The sequence below is a fragment of the Triticum urartu genome, chromosome 6A (assembly GCF_056163025.1).
Source record: "Triticum urartu cultivar PI428250 chromosome 6A, HENAU_Tu73, whole genome shotgun sequence".
Taxonomy (NCBI): domain Eukaryota; kingdom Viridiplantae; phylum Streptophyta; class Magnoliopsida; order Poales; family Poaceae; genus Triticum; species Triticum urartu.
Genome location: NC_141878.1, coordinates 46,668,116 through 46,688,514, shown reverse-complemented (window position 1 = coordinate 46,688,514; position 20,399 = coordinate 46,668,116). Strand labels below are relative to the sequence as shown.

Below are 20,399 nucleotides of genomic sequence, written 5' to 3'. Positions count from 1 at the left end.
GTGTCTCTGCAAAGACGCGCACATGGGCGCTGGTGGTGCGTGGTGCGGCCAGAGTGCTGCAGGCGGACGAGCTGTTTGGCAGCGTCGAGGAGTTCCTAAAAGTACGTAAGCTGCAAGGCAACTAGAGAGATTTGTTTGAAAAAAAAAGGAACATGATTCGTTTCCAAGAGCTGCTACAGCGTCTTACAACATGGGAGTCCCAACTATCATCAAGTTGATCTAAAGCGTGGAAAAGTAAAGTACAAGAAAAATAGTCAAAGAAAGTCACGTGGTGCTACATGCATGAAGCTGTTTGAGCTTGTTCCTAGAAGTATACGAGAGACTACAAGGGGACTACTACTTCTGGTGTTCTTTGCATTGTTCGCTGAGAAGATGACATGATGTTAGCAGGTGTTGTTGTTTGGCATAGCAGCAAGGGGAATCGAGGCTGGCGTCGTGCGTATAAGGCTTGGAGGATCGAGTCTGAAGCGCGTCGTGGCAAGATCATGCATACACAGGGCGTTAAGCAATGCACGGAGATGTGTGGGCGGACACGACGCAGGGTGGAGTATGGTTGCAGTCGGATAATTTCGGCTGGATCGGACTGGATTGTCTGATGGACTAACATGGATGTTGGTCAAAGTAGAAGAAGGCGGTGATTTCAGCGACGACGACATATGAGCGTGATGCTGATGGTGGCCGACTTCTGGGGCGTGGAAACACGTGGTGCAGGCCTGAGGGCTTGTGCGGCTTCGATAGACTATGGCGCGGGGTTGACTCAAGACGGTGCACATGAGAGCTTGGAGTCGACAGGGCGCGGGAGGGTGGCACGTACAACCACCATGGAGTCATGTTGAAGGTGGAGTTGGAGTCTGATGGACGACTTCACTCTGTGCTGATGGAGGGGCTACGGCGTAAATGCATGGAGAGTCGAAGCCTATTTCAGCGGGATAGCGAGAGACATGTGGTTTCAGACTGGGTACCAGTGGTCTGATGGAGACGTGATACTCGGCATCGGTCGGTGATGATCGGTGGTTCTCTGCAGTGGGGGTTGAGGCAGTGGGGGCTAGCTACCCGGGAGACTCGACCAGGACAACAGAGGCTCGACGCAGTGATAGCGACGAGGCATGCGGTAAGCACGGGACACAGCGACAGGCCAATGCACTAATGGTGAGACATGTGGTCAGACAAAGTGTGCAGGGGGTGCTGAAGCAGTGTTGATGAGTACCGGATTCAAGTTGGTGACTGGGTCTATCGGTGTCGGTTGATGGACAGGAGTTGACCATGCAGAATCTGAGAAAGTGATGGAAAGTCTGAAATTGTCAAAAGCTGAGAGAGTACATGGCCATATGTTCTGTGGTGTTCGGTGCACATGGCAAAGTGCAGATGACAATTACAGAAGGAGGCGGAGTGCTATAGCTGTGGGACATGTCAGAGACTATCCGGGAAAAGGGTGAGGCAACTGCGAATTTGACTCGGGTTGACTACAAGCGACAGTGAAATTCCTTCAAGTTTTAGACAGGCAGTCAAGAAAAAGCGGAGATGTTGAGTTCAGGTAACTCTTATATGTGGCGTTCAATACGTGAGTTGTTCACTTTCACGCAGACAACGGTCGGTGTGTGATGGCGTTAAATGGATTATCCGGAAGTTGGGAGCACGGACTAGAGTAATAAAGAACTTAATTTTGCTTGAGTGTTGACTGTGGTCAAGAAAAGAAGGGACTACAAGTTGCAGGTGGAGTCATATGGAGGCTGGGAATAGCAGCGGTGCTCATGGTGTATCTCAAGTCCAATGTACATGGAGGTTCGACGCATGAATGAATTCAAGGTGGTGAAGAATATTCGTCAAGGTGGAGTTTGTTAGAATTGTGTCGAATATTATTGTACAAGGTAGGTTACAGTTGGACTTGGTTTTGGACTGTGTGTAGACAGGGGAGGAGTTGTGTCCTAATAGGACACTTGTATCCTAGGCCTCTCGTATATAGCGGGAGTAGACACACGATATAACATATGCCAACATAATAGCACGAAAACGCGGGGGAGCCGGCGGCGTGTGCCGGCGCCCGGGCGGCCGGAATACGGTATTGTAACAATGTCATGGGAAGGAGCGCCCGTAGTCATACCCCAGGGATGTAGCCATGATGGTGAACTTCGTTAACAGATCTCGGTATCATGCTTGCGTGATTGCTTGGTCCTCGGTAAATCGACGGAGCGCCTCAGATTTATTCTAACAACCACTATGCCAATTTTTTCGGCTAGGAACTTGACAAATCTTTACCGCATATAAAGAAGTATTTGCAGGGGATTGCCAAGTACGGTTCATAGGAACCTTGAGAAATATTTACCACACGTTATAAAAGTATTTGCAGAAAATGATTGCCAAGCACAGCCAAATGCGAACATGGTAAACCTTTACTGCACGTGGAAAAAATATTTCCAAAAACTGGTTCCCTAGTACTCTCTTCGTCCTAAAATTCTTGTCTTAAATTTATTTAAATACGAATATATCAAGTCACGTTTTAGTATTAGATACATCCGTATTTAAATTAATTTAAGACAAAAATTTTGAGACAGAGGAAGTACCATGTATAAGAGCAAGTATAATAGAGCCTAGTTAGCAAGCTATAAGCTGTTTTAGGTCAGCAAAATCTTAGCTGGAGGAGAGAGAAGTGAGGAAAGAAAAGCAAGCTGGTGCTTCAGCTATCGCCGGGCTCTAGTGCAGCACACGAGTGGAAAAAACTTGCATGCAACCGAGCTGCTTCCTCCCTTCCAATGAAATGCGGTTGCCAACTTCTCCATGCATGTAAACATTTGTTACTACAGTCAATGTCTGCAGTCAATCTTTTAGTATACTAAATGATACCCTACACGTTATTGCGGAATATTTGCAATATATTCGGTGGGAATTGGTTATATGAAACATGAATATGTAGAGTAATAATATGAGAGTTAAAACTAAAAAATGATTTGTGGTGTTTGGTTATTATATAATATAAATATCATAATAGTGTGTAAATTCTCATCCATGTTTGCATGTTGAGGTGGCTTTTTATTATGCATGGTTGCATGTTGTGGTTGACCTTTCTTCATGCATGTTGAATGATGAGGTGGCATACTTGCATGTTGAAAAAAATAAATTAATGAAGGCTAGCTATTTAGATATAGAAGATGAGATTTTTTTTTATGAAAGCTATAAGTAACATGGCCCGAGCATAGAGCCAACAGTGGGCTCTTATATTAACCATGCTTTAAGGTTCTCGACAAAGGTGCACTCAACGTTACGGAGCCGTCGACACGGACCAGTTGTGCCACGTGGCACCTAGTTGCGAGCTCTTTGCAAAGGTCGTATGGACTGAGTCCTTTTTATTGCGCGGAGTTTATTTAGATTGGCTCTCGACCAACTGGAGTCTCTGAAGTGGTCTTCTGTTCATAAGAGCCTGCCACTCGGCATACTGGTTGTTTGCCGCAGTCCCTTGGAATAGAACTCGTCAAACACATATAAGAACTTGTAAAGACTGATTGTACAGTAGTGACACTCATACCAGAGCGCTTGTGCACGTAGGACAGTGCCAAAAATACCACGGTCCCGATCACCAGCCCGATAGATCGTTGATTGGTACTCCATCTGTCCAGAAAACTTATCCCAAGCTTGTTCATCAAATGGATGTATCTAACACTTATTTGATGCTAGATCATCCATTTAAGGGACAAGCTTTTCTAGACGGAGGAAGTACGTATTACTTATCATGTAATAAAGCATCGATATTCACCTTGATCACTCCGTTATCAGGAGGTGTCCATTTAGCTTTCATCATCTTTTTTTGAGGGACATTTAGCTTTCATCTTCAGAGGCTTTGCTCTGCTTTCTTTTCCTGCCGTGGCCAAGTCCATCACATATTGCCCATTCTTGTTTTTATCTCCAACGTGTCTTGTTCGACCCTGGATAAAACGTGAAGGTTTTCACTTTGATTTGAAGGGAAAAAACGTGCAGGGTTAGGTGAATCCTTTGGCTTGTCTGAAATGAACACACGTTTTTCTTTTGACCGGAAATTAACACACGTTGGTTTCCTGGCGTTTGCGGGTACGTTGCCTACCGAAACACTGTCGAAGTCTCCAAAATAATCACGTATACATGGAGCCCATTTTTCCCTTTACAAAACGTGACCGATATCTAGCAACTTAAGAAAATTTGAATTATTTTCCGTACATTATAGGAGTATATATAATACTACGTGGATGTAGACGTTCCCTATAAAAACGAGGGCAAGGAAAGCATCTGCGAGTGTTCCAGTGAGAGCGGTGTTTCTAGCCAAGGAGGGCGGGTGTTTTCCTAAGGATTCTGGCCTTCTTGCTTCTAAACAAGGGGACGCCCTAAACACCATGGCCTCCTCTTCTCCCGCCGTCACAACGCTTAGGCGAAATGGCGCAGACATACTCGTGGAGGCCCTCGAGCGCTGTGGAGTTCGCGACGTGTTCGCGTACCCGGGCGGTGCGTGCATGGAGATCCACCAGGAGCTCACGCGCTCGCCCACCATCCGCACCCACCTGCTCCGCCATGAGCAGGGCGAGGCCTTCGCCGCGTCAGGCTACGCGCGCGCTTCCGGCCGGCCCGGCGTCTGCATTGCCACCTCCGGCCCCGGTGCCACCAACCTCGTCACCGCGCTCGCCGACGCGCACCTCGACTCCGTGCCACTCGTCGCCATCACCGGCCAGGTCCCGCGGTGCATGATCGGGACGGGCGCCTTTCAGGAAACGCCGGTCGTGGAAGTCACTCGCCCCGTCACCAAGCACAACTACCTGGTTCTCGATGTGGACGACATCCCCCGCATTATCAAAGCGGCCTTCTTCCTCGCGTCGTCCGGTCGTCCAGGGCCTGTTCTGGTGGACATCCCCAAGGACATCCAGCAGCACATGGCTGTGCCGTCCTGGGACACGCCCATGCAGCTAACCAGCAGGTACATTGCGCGCCTGCCCGAGCAGCCGGCTACTGACCTGCTCGAGCAAGTCATCCACCTTGCGGCCGAGGCCAGGAGACCCGTTCTCTACGTTGGTGGCGGATGCTCTGCGTCTGGTGATGAGCTGCGCCGCTTTGTTGAGCTCACCGGCATCCCGGTGGCAACTACTCTGATGGGTCTCGGTAACTTTCCTAGCGACCATCCGCTGTCACTCCGCATGCTTGGGATGCACGGGACAGTGTATGCCAATTACGCCGTGGATAAGGCTGACTTGTTGCTTGCATTTGGTGTGCGGTTCGACGATCGCGTGACCGGGAGGATTGAGGCTTTTGCGAGCAGGGCCAAGATTGTGCACATTGACATTGACCCCACGGAGATCGGGAAGAACAAGCAGCCACACGTCACAATTTGTGCAGATGTCAAGCTTGCTTTGCAGGGTATGAATGCTCTGCTAGAAGGGAGCATTGGGGAGAAGAATTTTTACTACCGTGATTGGTGCTTGAAGTTGGAGCAGAAAAAAATTGAGTTTCCCCTAGGTTATCAAACATTTGGTGAAGCCATTCCACCGCAATATGCTATCCAGGTGCTGGACGAGATGACAAATGGGGAGGCAATCGTTGCCACCGGCGTTGGGCAGCATCAGATGTGGGCAGCTCAGTATTACACCTATAGGAGGCCTAGACAATGGTTGTCGTCTGGTGGGCTTGGGGCAATGGGCTTTGGGTTGCCGGCAGCTGCTGGTGCCGCAGTGGCCAACCCAGGTGTCGCTGTGATCGACATTGATGGAGACGGTAGCTTCCTCATGAACATCCAAGAGTTGGCAATGATCCGAATTGAGAACCTCCAAGTGAAGGTCATGGTTCTTAACAACCAGCATCTGGGTATGGTGGTGCAGTGGGAGGACATGCTCTACAAGGCCAACCGAGCACACACCTTCCTAGGCAACCCGGAGAAGGAGAGTGAGATTTACCCAGACTTCGTCACAATTGCCAGAGGCTTCAGTATCCCTGCGGTCCGAGTGGCAAAGAAGAGCAAGGTTCGTGCCGCCATCAAGGAGATGCTCGAGACACCAGGCCCGTACTTGCTGGACGTCATCGTCCCACACCAGGAACATGTGCTACCCATGATACCAAGTGGCGGATCTTTCAAGGACACGATCCTGGATGAAGATGGTCGAACTCTCCATTAGTCTTTGATCTTTCTTGGCAAAGTGCATTTCCCATCCATTGGCTTAAATGATGATACTATGATATGCTACAGTTGTATGATTCAGACACTGGAAGTGCAACCATCACCATCGTAATGTTTGTCTTGTGTTCAATTGCGGTTCGGTAATCGGTTTGCTCAGTCTGTTTGTTATGGATAATCTTATTAGTTTTGTGTAGTTGTACCGATCAGAAGCCAGTAATAAGAGATTATGATATTGTGTTGTGCTATAGATAATTCAATAAAGGCTCGACCAGAATATTATGTTGCAAATGCCCGTATATCTCTTTATCTCAGCATTGCTTTTACAAATTCTTTTGAATTGATTTATGGTACTTCAAAGTGGTTGTGCTTTTATTTTGGACCTCTTTAAGATAAGCTTGTCAGAGAGGAGCTTGGTACTATGGGAGAAGAGTGGAGTGAAGTGGAATGTCGCTAGGGTTTCGTTTGGAGTGCGGACAGGGTCCAATTTATGAGGGAGTCCGGTTGGGCGGCTTTTTCTCATCCGGACAGCGTATGGGGCAGATATGGGCGGTCCGGTTGGAGATGCTCTAATGGTCCAGATATACACATAAGTGAACGTCGTGCGTCGAAGGAGCTTTCAGATGGTCCATAGACTATATGCGAGCATATTGCGGTGGTAGAGGTATTCAATTTTTGTTCGAAGCCTGATGGCCAGAAGTTTGAGAGATCTCTTGGTGTAATTTTTTTAATGTTTGGCATATTTTTCACTTCTGGTATATTTTATAGTTCTTTTAATACAGTACAATCATACATGCTTACATACATGCAAATACATCTTTCACTTTTGATACTTTTATAATACATTTGAATCCTTTTCATGAAAAAGGAAATATTGTTGGAGTGAGGCTTTTTGGCTCCCAGGCTCCAAGGAGCATGTGTTTTTCAAAAATTCAATAGTCAACTTTTTAAGTTTAAGAAAACTAGAAAAATACACACAGGTTTCTGCCCCGTTATAAATATATAAAACAACCATCAAACAGAGTACACGACCGTATGATACAAGATGGAGAAGTAGTCCACGTACAACGCCGATCTCAGAATAACCATATCACATAGGAACTACCCAACCGAATGAGAAAATAGGAGAAACTGAGGGTGTTGCCACGGAGCCTAGGTGTGTCATTAGATGTATACTTGATGTTAGATGTGTACCATGAGGTTATTATGTATGTACCACAAATATTCATAACAAACAGTGTGGCATGGAGCCTTGTTTATAATATTTTTTAAATAATATATGGACACAAGAATATTTGAATCTAACTTTATTATTACATACCTTTTCTTTTCTAAAAGAAATAACTTGCGCTAAATGGGTTGCGATAAATTTTCATATACACTACATTAAGAGCAACTTCAATGGAGCGACCCATTTCGTCCGCGGCCGTCCGTTTGGGTCGGTGCGGACAAAAAAGCCGGCCCAACGCGCCGACCCAAACGGAAGCGCGTCCGCTTTCGTCCGCCTGCCGACCCATTCTCAGCCTATTTTTGAGCCTGATTTGCGTCAGCGCGGACACAAGACGGACGCGCGCGCGCTCGCCCTCTTTCCTCACCGGGCCCGCTGGTCGGTGGCACATTGAATTCACACACTCGCCCGCCTGCTACGTCGCCGACGCCGCCGGCCATTTTTTCAGATTAAAATGGATACGTAGATAGTTCTAGCGTATACAGATAAAAGAAAAAGACCACTACTCGTTGCTTTCTGACTCCGACTCGGTAATGTCCTCCTCCGACGTTTGAAGGTAGGCGTCAGCAAGCTACTCGTCTTCAAAGTCCCAACCCGAAGTTTCTCGTAGCTTCAGTTTTAATTGAGCCGCCTGCTTCCGCGAACGCTTGTCCTCCCGATAGGCGGCTCGCTCCCTCCTCCTCGCGTCCCTCTCCGATCTCAATTGCTTGTAGAACTGGCGCTCGTCGACGATGTCCTGCGGGTAGCCTCCGCGCCACGCCACCAAGGCTTCCACGTCCTTCCAAGGCCAAAACCAGCGCGCGCTAGGCCGCTTTCCCCCGCGCACGAACCTTTCCCGCGCGCTGGAGCGCCAAAACCAGGGCGACGGCACGATGTTAAACACGCGCGGTCATGAAAATGGGTCGGCCCGTTGGGCGCACTGCCGACCCAAAACTAAAAGAGGGCGGACGGCCGACCCAAACGAACAAAAAACGGACAAAAACGCCGTCTGTTTGGGTCGGCCCGTTGGAGTTGCTCTAAGAGTCGGGAGCTACATTAGACAACACGACTAAGTTGGCGTGGTGGCCAGCACGCGGTTCTCTTTGTCCGCATCATTTTTCATTCAATTCCCCTGAAAAGTAGGGCCCACTAGTCATATAGACATATAGTATTTAAATAATTCTGTTTCGTTGCTACAAGTGGGCCCCATATCATGCCAGTGTCATGTCAGCCATATACAGTGCCACGTCGACGTGCTTTACGTATACAGATGGAATTAGCACCGTATTTACACGTTCGTGCCAAGTTTTAGAACAGTTCGACGTATTTTTCAAGTTTAGACTCTAAAATGAACATTTGTGGCAATTTCAAGCATCTCTAAAACAAAAGTAGGATGTTCCAGATTGTGCATTTGATTTCTGATAGGCACTGTGATGATTTAAAATACTCTATCCATTCCATAATATAAGAGTTTTTTTGACATCAGTGTAGTGTCAAAAACACCGAAAATGCCGTTTGGTGGCCGAGCACCATGCAGGCCGTAATCTGGCTCGTCGGTATTCGTAGGGATTGGCCGCAGTCCCTTGTGACTCACGCGTATTTGACCTGACACCTTTTTGACACCACAACGTATTCTCCATTTTACGCAGTGTCATCCCATGTTAACGTACGGGTAACGACACTGCCCGACCAGGCTGTTCACAGGTTCCACCGTCTCACCCATCATGCACAGGCAGTGCGTCATGTACACTTCCGTGCCACAGGAGTATGCAAGTTCTGAGAACATGATCATCCTCCGTCATACACTAACTACTACCTTGGTTTTGGGATTAGCAGTACTAGTTCTTAAGGGAAAGCTTTTGCTGGAGGCACCTCAGATTTACCCATGATTGAGAATCCTTTATGACACTAAGCTCTTTAGTCTCTATCTCTACTACTATTAATCTCTACTACTATTAAAAGAGCAAACTAGAGTTATTTTACAACCACCCAAACAAGTGTACACAGAACAATCAGAACCCTCAGATCTAATCCATTTAGTCAAATCTTCTAACAGTATATAATGACCCGATGGTCTGCCAGCCAATTGAACGGCTGTGATTCAATGTTCTGCCGCGGCAGACCATAGTCGGGCACTCCCCCTGATGACCGATGTGATCCGTAATTTTAGGATCATCCTCAACCTCCCTCCCCTTGAATTCGCACAGATTTGCTCCATCCCTAACCTCCCCGGCGCCCTACCGCCTCCTCCCCTCATCACCGCCCCTCGCCAGCCGTCCGTCCTGCATGCAGACTCTCGCTGCCGACCCCGTCTGGTCTACCCGCAGACCCGCCGCTCCCTCTTCGCCGTCCTTCAGTTCTGCCCCTGCCGCCCCTCTCTCTTGCAGCGGAGCAGAAGCGGAAGCGCCGGGAGAAGATCAACCGACAATTCGTTGAGCTATCCACCGTCATCCCCGGCCTCAAGAAGGTTGGCTCCTCTTCTTGCACATACGTACATATGCAATAAAATAATTTTCTGAACTGATTGACCAAATATTTTTCTGAACTGATTGGCCAACTAAGTACGTCAAGCAGTAGCAGGAAAATCTCAAGGCACTCGAGGACGCAACCTCCAGAGCATCCAGTCCACGGTGCTCATCAGGAAGTTGTGCATAGCTGCGCCCTTAAGACGTCGGCGGCTGCTGCCCGTCATCGTCTGCAGCGGCCGTAGCTGGAATCACGACGCCAACGACCGGGAAAGTGCTGATGGAGGTAGAGCTCCCCTCTTATTGTTTCCCACATCCCCTTTCTTTCAAAATTCTGAACCCAAAGATATAGATCCACCGGCGTTGCGCTCGGTCATAAATATTACATCCTTGCACACCTGCATCAACAAGATTCTATAATATCTACCTGCATGCTTAGGCTAGCGCTTGTGTACGCCCATGTTGCCGTATGCTTCCAATCGGTTCAGAAGAAATCCATCTTATATGTGCATACCTGTCATAAAGCATAAAGCACTCTGGTGAATCACTTTGGGAGTTCATGGTTGTGCCAAAAATTGGTACCAGATCACAGGTTGTTCGTCCATGATTTTCAAAAAGCAAGTACAAGATCATGTTGTTACTGAAGTGGGAAGATAATTGATCTATAACCCAGTTGCGCGTCAAGCCTGCGTCAATGGTGTTTCCAACGATCAACTATCCCCCTCTTTTGCAGTATTGACAAAACCGGGCCAATGTTGCTACAGTTTCATCACCAAAAAAGAGAATCCAGTTTTGTTAAATTAATTTGTGTAATAATATGTTCACTACTGATACTGAACAAGGAGTAGACAGATTATAGTTTCTAAAGCTTCTCTGTCGGGATGCATAGGCGAGAAGGACAGTTGGAGTCACCGGCGTCGCTTATGGAGCTCCACACCATTGCCCAGTTGTACAATAGCATGTGCAATCTTCTCCATTCAAGACTAAGTGCAAATTGTGAACTCTTTGCCAAACAAGAAGATATGAGGATCAGGCATATAGGCCCCCATAAGGTAGCTATATAGTAATTCATGTGTAGTAGTGTGGATTATGGTCACATTTTGTCTAGGACTGCAGATAGCTATGTCAATAAAAATGGATATTCTGCATATTTTCCGAATTTTGAGTAAGGGCTTCATATATAAGGCATGCAGTAGTTTTGACTTGGGGCAATGATCAATTCTTCACATGCAGGAACGTGGAGAGATGAATCTGGTCGATTGTAGCCACAAGGTGAGTGGCTTGATCCTTAATTAATCCAGTTAAATTTCATGGATTATTGATTAGTTTTTTAGCAAGCAAATTTTTGTACATCTGATTGTAGGGATACTGCTGTAGTATTTGGGAGAAAGAGTACGTCTGCACGTGATGGTGATATGCCAAAGTTTTGTATTTCCTAGATAAATTTGCTACATGGGAAGATTCCTCAATGGCAACAATACACCATGATAGTGATAATGATATACATCCTATGCTGAACAAGAGCAAGACAGAAAAGAGTAAAAGATTGTCTCCGAAGTAATTACGGATTGCTTCCAGTGATTTTCAATTCCAAGTAATAAGGAATATAAGGTTACAATTCATCACCTGAAAAAACAGATCTTTGTAGTCATAGTAATGTCTTCTCCAATTGACCATACCCTTAAGCATTTGATGAAAGTGGATATATCATCAAGAGCCTTGCAAGCAAATTTATCTACAATAGGAAACACACGATGATGACATATCAGATATTCCAAATCACTATATGAAATGTTTAATGTTTACTTCCCCTTGTAACGTTAGCTTATCTAGCAAATTTCTGTTATTCTGTACATCTGATTGATAAGTTTCAAATAGTACAGGAACCAGATATCCTAGAGTAGGGATCAACACTAATTACACCTCTTGACACGCTCATTTGAAAGTCAAGTATATTTATGCAGCAATGCCTTATTACTCCTACAGAAGATACCATTACTGCTGCTCATAGGAAGAGATATTACACCATCAGTTGTGTTTAGCTAAATCTGCAGTTTTCATTACAATGCATGAATCTTATTTATCTTGCTTCAAATGAACAAACAAGAGAGGATGAAGTACCCATCTTCCAGTCATCTGGCAATCAACAGTCCAGTGCATATTGCAGACCTTCTTAGCAAGCATCATCGAGTGCCATTGTATCTTGAATAACACAATTGTACAGGGATCTTGAATAGCACATCAAACAGAGGCACGCCTAATTGAAATTACATTGGTACATTAGTACACGGTAAACTGCACAGTACGAATTAAAATTTAAGTGCAAAGGTAGGATAATCCAGAGTTGACACGAAGTACTGTCTAAGGACTAAGATCAAATCAGAATTAATCCTGACAGTCAATACAGCAATGAGAATTCATTTCACAATAACATAGCTCATACCAGTGGAGGCATCGAACTGTGACCATATATTTTTGCGCACCCACGCCTGCTCCTTGTCGTCTTGTTGCGGGCATCCGCGCTGGGTCGCCCGTGAGCATGCTGAGCTCGAGCGCATTCTTCGGCACTTCGGCGAGCAGATTCGAAGAAGGACGGGGAAGAGCAGGGGCGTGGAAGTCTCGCACCTCCGACGGAGCCTAGCGCTGGGATGCTCCCGTGCATGCCGAGCTCGGGGACCTCCTCGGCCACTTGAGCGGCCGGATTCGACGAAAAAGCGGGGAAGAGCAGGGGTTGCGAACCTCTTGGTGGCGGTGGGTACGAAGGGGAGGGGTGGCCCGAGGAGGCGGGGAGAGGGAGCTGGCGACGACCAAGGAAGAATGGGGAACGACGGGGAGAAATGTGAGGGCCGGTGGGATTTTTTTTTAGGTGAAGTGGTGGGGTTTTTTTTTTGAGCATAGGTGAAGCGGTGGATGGGTAGGTAGGTGACGGTGTGAGGGGCCTAACTGAGGGAACCGGCTCCTTGTCCATTGATATGGGCCAGAAATTATCAAAAGTCCGATCAATCCAGGCCAGCAGTTCATTCTTTTACCTGCTAATTAGCGATTGCGTTCTTGAATCGGAAACCAAGCTAGCTGCTAGGTAGGCAACGAATGAATCATATCCAAAATTAAAGTATTTGTAAAGGTGTAGTTAGATTTCAGTTGTCTTAGACTAAGTTGAGTGATATTAGCATGTTTATTTTTTTAAAAAGGTCACCTTTTTTTATTTGGATTTATGTTTTCTAAATTTTAATACATGAATATGTTTGTCATTTTTTCAATCAAGACTCAATAATTATTTTTATCTCTCTAAAAACAATCCAATATTTTATTATCCCTCTAAAAATACATGAAGATGGACGAGGATCTCCTCAATAAATATTACCTCTGTACGTTAATATAAGACATTTTTTCAGTTTAGTTTACAGAGGGCGTAGTAAATAATATTGTTTAGTTGTTGTTTAAAAAAAGTTATGTAACAAATTATAATAAAGTTATGTGATTGTGAATTTATTGTGAAGACATGTTTGTCGGTCGTGTATTACCCACGCACTCTCATTGTTGGGCATGAGACATATTTCGATGGCTCGGTAAAAAAATCACTAAAAATAATATTTAAAGTGGATATTTTATAAATTATGATACGTGCGTTGCACGTGCACGCTTACTAGTAATAAATTAATTGCAATTTTTCTTTTGATGATTACATTCAATTTTCATAATTAAGTCACTAACCATAGTAGATTTGGCCCAACTAGTACAAAATCGTTCAAAAACATACTAAAAACAGCAACAAATGTACAAATAAATCGTTTTTCTTGATTGAGAACTAATCATTAGACTGCCCCAAAGAATCATTCCATTCCAAACATAAAAACTTTTTTTTTGAGGAACCAAACATAAAAACTTAATTACCCATGGATTCAACAAGAAATGCCAAGTGTCTGTATTTAGTGCACCCATATTTATCATCAGGTACTCACATGCGTACATGTTCCAATGTGTTAAGACCTTTTCTTGGATGGGTTATTGGACAAGTCCTTAATCAACCAGATTGAACAAATATATGTTGCACCTTCTTATTTTTTACCATGCGATCACCTCAGTAAAAAAAAATCACAATTTTACAATTGATGAAAAGTTATGGAAACAATTTTGTAGTACCAAAAAAACACTTCTAATTTTAAGTACTCTAAGTAAGTATCAAAGTTCCGTTCAAACGAATCATGCTGCCGCCTCCCAACCCAACCCGCAGCCTCGGTGCCCCTCATCTTCCCCGTTTGGTGGCCTCATTGGCGGCAAGAGGAGTGGGGGCCCGTCCGTCTCGTTTTATTTTTCTTAGGTTTTTGCTTCTCCGGCATCATTGACGAGGTGGTGGTGATGATGGCGTGTTAGAATAAGGTCACTCTGGTCTCTCCCTACCTTGACGATACTCGATCCGGCACAACGAAGGGCCTGTGAGAGTTTTTGTCCACAGATCTCTTGGTTTCCTTCGTATCTTGATATTTTGCAAGTGTAAAGGTTGATGCTCCAGTGATTAATAGATCTCATCTCAAAGGACAAGTCGCTATTGCCGTCTTTAAAGGCCGGTATGGTGAGGGCATTTGCAGGTGTTAGTTTTCTTTGTTGTTGGTTGAGTGCAATTTTTAAATTTCAGCGGCGGCATACAATCAGAGGAAGGATACTATTATGTATTTAATGTAATTTATTTTTTGTGGTCGTTCTACATCCAGTTGTTTATCCATTGTACCGATCTTTGTTTTCCTCGATGTTAATCAGAACTAATACGCCCTTTGAGTGTCTGTATTCAGAAAAAAATAACGCTTCTAATTCTCATATCCAAATTTGAAACATAGTTGTAGAAACAATAATCAGAAACATTTACATGGCCAACAAAATGGTCCGAATCCACAGCCCGGCTCTCATCACCAAAATACCAGCTTGTGATTGTATTGCTTTGTTTCAACATAAACTTTAAAATTTTAGAATGCAACTTTAACCTTTCATCTGCACAAAACTTCAAGAATATTCAACCCCAAAAATGAGATTTATTGAGAATAGGTGCACTGGATACTTTCCCCTCGGGGAGTAGATATATCGGCAGTGTCTCTAACAAAACGATAATCATTTTCTCTAAATTGTTTTTGAATATGGGGTGAATTTTTTAAAAATATGTAGGAACATGTTTTAAATACACGATGAACATTTTTTATAAAACGAGACATGATCCAAATACGTAATGAACATATTTTCAAATATGCGATGAACTTTTTCGCATACGCGACAAATATTATTCCAATATGCGGTGAACATATTTTAGATACATGCTTTCATTTTCAAAATTGGTGAATACTTTTAAAATACGTGATGAACATTTTCTAAATATGTGATGAACAGTTGTCATATATTTCTGAATATGTGGTGGACTTGTTTTGAATACGGGGTGATTATTTTAAATGCACGCATGCTGCACATTTTTCAAATACACGATCAAGATTGTTTGTAATATGAGTCCGAACAATTTAGCAGTGCCTTCAAAATGTTTTTCACTATTTTATTTTTTTATAAATGAATGAAATATAACAACCAAACATAACTTTTACAGAATACGTGCAGCTAGAGAAAGAAAAAAAGAGAAGAGAAAAAGGAATAACGACCAGCCTTGCATGTGAGGACGTGCGCTGTGAGCGACTACAGGTGAGGAATAGCAGCACCAAAATTCAAACTCAGCCAGCGAGGCACATCATGTTCTTGCATCATCGCCCAGAACGGAGGTTGACATACAAATACAGAAGACGAGAGAATGGCACCCCTGTATTAGCATCTCTATATAACTAAGAAGTAAGAAGGAATGGATTCCAATCCTTCATTGTCCGCACGGGATAGCGGCCGCCAAGCAGCTCGGCCTTCCAAACCGCTTCACTCCAAAAATACTCTTATATTATGGGATGAAAAAAGTAGTTGTGAAGGTTGGTATTTTCCATTTTACGAAAGCTAGTTCCTAGTACTCAGACACCCAACACAGCTCGTGCCCAGCCTAGATACTTGGTGAGCTGTCTGTGGCTGCCCGAGAGCATTTCCAGCCGCACCCCTAACAAGACCCTCCAGTCGACTTTTCGGTCACTGACGCCAAAAAATTGGCCCAGTCGCGTCCCTAAGGGCCCAATTTTCATCGGCTTGGACCGAAATTGGCGCCGATGGACCCAATTCGAACCCGGCGCGCTGGGGGCGCTCGGGGGCGCCGGGCGAATCGTTTTTGGCGTGAAAGAGCCGCGAGCCCTCCTTACCAGCGACTCGTCTCGTTTCTCGCCGCTTCGTCGTCCTCATCGCCTCATTTCCCGCGGCGAATCAATGCCAAAGCTGTCGCGCGCTGCCGCGCCGGTCAGCCTCCGCCATTGATGCCTCACGGGCAGCGCAGTGAAGGCGTGACGACACACGTCCCCGCGCATGCCACGCGTAGACGAGGCCGCCACGCGTGCTCGCGCCGCCTCCGCCTATATAAACCGACCACAACGCGCCGGTGGCACGCACAGAGTCCCCACTCCCGACGCGCCCTATATCCCTTCCTCCCTCTCCCCTCGCCGTCCCAGTTCGTAGAAATGGCCGAACAATTCCCAGGCGATGGCGCGGCGGCGAACGGCTTCGGCCGCCGCCACCTTCACGAAAACGAAGCCCGGCTCCTCTACGAGGCCGAGTACCTGGTCCCGCCGGACATGCGGGTGCCCGGGGCGTGGAGAATCAGCGCCGGCGGGGTCCCGGTGCCACCACCGCCCACCGGGGCGGCGCGTCGTGAGGAGATCACGCATATTCGCGCCCCTCTGCCGCGGGCGACGAGGGAGGGGCCGCGCTACGTCCCCGATAGCCCGCTTTGGGAGCCCTACTTCCGCCGCCGTCACGCCGAGTAGCTCGAGGCCACCAACGGCGTCGTGCCCTCTGGCAGGCTCAACTCCGAGGGGCGGCCCGATGGTGGGGCGTGCCCGGCCGCACGCTGGAGGCCGTCCTCGAGTACATCGAGGGCGGCAACACGCCGAGGCTGGAGTACCCCTCCCCGCCGTCCTTCTCTCGCCGCCGTGGGAGCTCGTGGACGCCTCGCGCATGGACCCCGGGGCGTCCTCCTCCTCGTCCGGTCGGTCAACCGGCTCTCCCTGCCTCCGCCCTGTCAAGCCGGAGCCCCAGGAGCCCCAGGACACGCCTGTCAGCCGGCGCACCTGCAGCTCCGGTATCCGCATCGCCGACTCCACCCCCGCTTCCGGGCGCCTCGTCCTCGTCGCGCCCAAGCCGGAGCCCAGTCTCCCCCGGAGTACGAGGAGATAGCCCGGCGCGGCTTCTCCGACGCGAACGCCCTGCGGTGAGCGCGCGACGACTACCTCCGGACGGAGATGACCCGGCAGACCCAGGCCCTAGAGGAGATCGCCGCCCGCAAGCGTGGGCGCGAGGACGAGCATGACGTCGTGATCCTCGACAGCGACGACGACGAGGACGCCGCCGGACCGTCCAACCCGCCGCGCCAACCGTGGGAGGGTTGCAGCAGGGACGGCGGCCACGACGGAGGCGGCGACGACAACGACGACGACGGTGACTACACGCGGTTCTACAGCCTCCTCGGCATGTAGAACTGCAAGGGCGGCGGCCGGCGAGGAGCGGCGAGGCAAGCGAGACGGCGGGCGAACCTAGTAGTGTGTTTTTTCTTTTTGTAAAATACTTTAAATATGCATGAACTCGCCGTGTTTGCGCCGTGTTTGGTTGAATTTGGTTTAAAGTCGCCGAAATATGCATGAACTCGCCGTATTTGCGCCGTTTAAAGAAATCCCGTGGACGCCACGACTGGGTGGCATTACGCCCCCAGCGCGCGTTTTGCGCCGGTACACCCTCAGGGAGCGATTTTTAACGCCTCCTGGGAGGCCAACGGCTAGAGATGCTCTGAGCCCTGAGGAACGGCAAAACAGAGCTCTGCTCCTTGATTAGAACTAATAATCTGCACGTGAATATCAACACAAAATTAGCAAGACCGTCTGATTTCTGAATACGAAAGAAATACTCTCTCCCGTTTGTAAATATAAGTCTTTTTAGAGATTTCAACATGGATTAAATACAGATGTATATAGACAAATTTTAGAATGAGATTCACCTATTTCGCTTCATATGTAATCTATATTGAAATCTTCTAAAAAGACTTATATTTAGGAAAAGAGGGAGTAGCAGATATTGTGACTTTGTGAGGACAGCGGCATTATTGTGGTCTTCGGTTCTAGCGTGGAGATGAGTGCTGGAGACATCTTGCATGCATGCCGAATGAATTGGTTCGCTGGGAGTGCCGAAATCTACTATATCTAAATAGGAGCCCCCACTATTTGAATTCTCTGCGCTCTCATGCATCCACGTCACCATAATTATTTTCGGCCATTTGATTCACTACGATGGCTCAGATCTGCAGCTCGAATTGATCCCGGTGCTTCACGCGGTCACGCCCCTCGGGTTGACTCCTCCTCCCTCGACCCCATGGAAGCGAAAGTGTGCAAAAGCGAACCGTCGTCCTCGAGTGGGAACGTCCGTGCAGAATGAATCCCTCGCCGTCTCTCATTCCCCATCCGTTTCTCCCCAACGATACAAAACCCCATGCGGGAACGGACGCAGCAGAATGCAGCTTCATCTAGGGTTTGCGGCCACCGTCAGGGGTAGAACCGGCGGCTACGGTGGCGATGGCGCGGCAAGATCGCAAGGTGATCGATGTAGAGGATGGGCGGAGCCGCAGTTCAGCCGCATCAACAAGCTCACCAACATCTTTGAGGGCAACCTGGAGCGCAGTTCAGCTTAGAGTACTCGTGATTCTCTACAGGTAAGTCACCTCTCTCCCCCCCTCCATCAGGCCATGCCTGGCCCGATCGGATCTGATCTAGGGTTTGCAGACGCCCCCCCCCCCCCCCCCCCCCCCCGCCCCCCCTGTTTGTCTCTTTTTGCGGCGCAACATGATATACCAACAGCACCGCGAGCCCTTCATTTTCTTCCTTAAATTTGCCAAGCCAAAGGAGAGGCCACCCTTCGATTCTATCCTTTGGGCCACCTGCTTCTGTTTACATTTTTCCTACTGTATTTGATTACCAATTAGGAAAGCCTCCGCTGCTGCTATGCTATATGTATGGAGATTATCTGTATGCTATGATCAAAGTTTCAATTAGTTTTTCGCGGGACCTTAAAACATCGACGTTTCCTATCTGCAGGCTGCATTGAGTGGCAGCGATCTGAATGACTCCCAGCCCACGAAGGTCATGGTACGATGGTCAGATGACCTTAAAACATTGACGTTTCCTATCTGCAGGTTGCCAAGCATGACATGATTGAATGCCCGATGGTCATGGTACGATCCGGTAGGTCCGTGCCCTATCTCGACTCTACTATTATAATTTTTTTAGGTTGCTTTTCTGCATATGTTTTTCTTGATATATTATTGTTAGTGCATAATTTATAGATTTTTTATTATCTTGCGGCAAATACTCTATGTTTGATATGTAGATTACTGGAACGTCTAGGAACTGCTCGATATGACAGCTTACACAAGAAGGTATGCAATGAATTTTTGTAGGATAAACATTCTTGATGTTTTAAGCAGCAACAATGTCCAATACTGTGTTGTTGGACCAACTACGGTCTTGAGGTTTGTGCCAAGATAATATGATTTCCATTCTCTGTCAATTTGTTACTGATATTATCTCATGAAAATTCTTGCCTATTAGGCTTAATGCACAATTCTGTCATCTGTTACCCTGTTAAAGGAGAACGTAAACTTCTTGCAGAAGAATCATTTTTCCATGTGGGATGCCATCTTCTGAATACACTACTAAGCGAGTTGATCCTAAGTTTTCCCCTCCTAATTCTGTGGTTGTATCTCTTCTCTCCTATACCCATCTTTCAATTTTTATCCATTCCCTTATTGTTCCATCTTTATCTGACATTTTTATTTGGTAAGTTTCACTTTTAGAGAAAAAGCTTGAAGCAAGGGCGCATGTATACCTGAGCGTCTATGTTAGCCAAGATGTACATATAATCTTTTGAGCTAGCAAAAAAACTGCATATGCTTATTTGTTTTATAGAGTTCTATCTGATGATATATTGATATGTAGCCAAATTATGAATGTAGCTCGCCATGCTTGCCAGACATGAAAAACTACGGGATTTGTTGTTATATAATAATAATTTCAGTTACTAACAATTACCAGCTGTTAATTTGTGTTTCATCTGACATTTCATGCTAACATGCTTAGAAAAAGTAAAGATATCCCACACCAATGTCCCGCAGCAACGCGCGGGGCATCATCTAGTTAAAAGAAATAAACAGACCTTGTGTGATACTTAATTAGATGGCTTGCATGTGCATCTACTCTTGGAGACAAGCCTCATCAGTTTATCCGCAAAATCAAGCCTTTCAACTTGGCATTTCTGCTCCATTTCGTCCATGTGGGCACACATGCGAGCATTGCACTCCCTCAACAGCGTGCATACCGCCTCAGCGTCCTGATGAACACAAATTCCCAAGTGCAGCGACAGTTGATAAAATAAAATGTGGATCGACAAGTGCTGGTAATAAGCAAACAGCAGAGACAATGGAGAGGTGGGAGTGTGCTGATCTTAC

The 20,399-nt window shown here is 46.6% G+C and overlaps 1 protein-coding gene and 2 long non-coding RNA genes across 5 annotated transcripts; 2 read left to right on the top strand and 1 right to left on the bottom strand.

The window, feature by feature from the left end:
• Window positions 1-4,241: 4,241 nt before the first annotated feature.
• On the top strand, window positions 4,242-6,510 carry LOC125512946 (acetolactate synthase 1, chloroplastic-like). Its single transcript, XM_048678004.2, has one exon. It carries the CDS (start codon window positions 4,359-4,361, stop codon window positions 6,120-6,122), a length of 1,764 nt encoding a protein of 587 aa, XP_048533961.1. The 5' UTR covers window positions 4,242-4,358; the 3' UTR covers window positions 6,123-6,510.
• Window positions 6,511-9,382: 2,872 nt separating this feature from the next.
• On the top strand, window positions 9,383-11,558 carry LOC125512947 (uncharacterized). 2 transcript variants are annotated; one of them, XR_015609423.1, is made up of 4 exons: window positions 9,383-9,795; window positions 9,891-10,079; window positions 10,683-10,845; window positions 11,027-11,558. It is a non-coding gene; the product is annotated as an uncharacterized LOC125512947 (long non-coding RNA). The 2 variants fall into 2 exon arrangements; XR_015609422.1 differs by having other exon boundaries at window positions 9,386-9,795; window positions 10,683-11,558.
• On the bottom strand, window positions 10,007-12,675 carry LOC147963786 (uncharacterized). 2 transcript variants are annotated; one of them, XR_015609424.1, is made up of 4 exons: window positions 12,237-12,675; window positions 11,915-12,050; window positions 10,221-11,528; window positions 10,007-10,127 (listed from the first exon to the last, which is right to left on the bottom strand). It is a non-coding gene; the product is annotated as an uncharacterized LOC147963786 (long non-coding RNA). The 2 variants fall into 2 exon arrangements; XR_015609425.1 differs by having other exon boundaries at window positions 10,074-10,307; window positions 11,420-11,528; window positions 12,237-12,674.
• Between the last annotated feature and the right edge of the window lie 7,724 nt (window positions 12,676-20,399).

What these genes read in the sequence shown, in the direction of transcription:
- LOC125512946 (XM_048678004.2), top strand. Translation starts at nt 4,359, where the DNA reads ATGGCCTCCTCTTCTCCCGCCGTCACAACGCTTAGGCGAAATGGCGCA.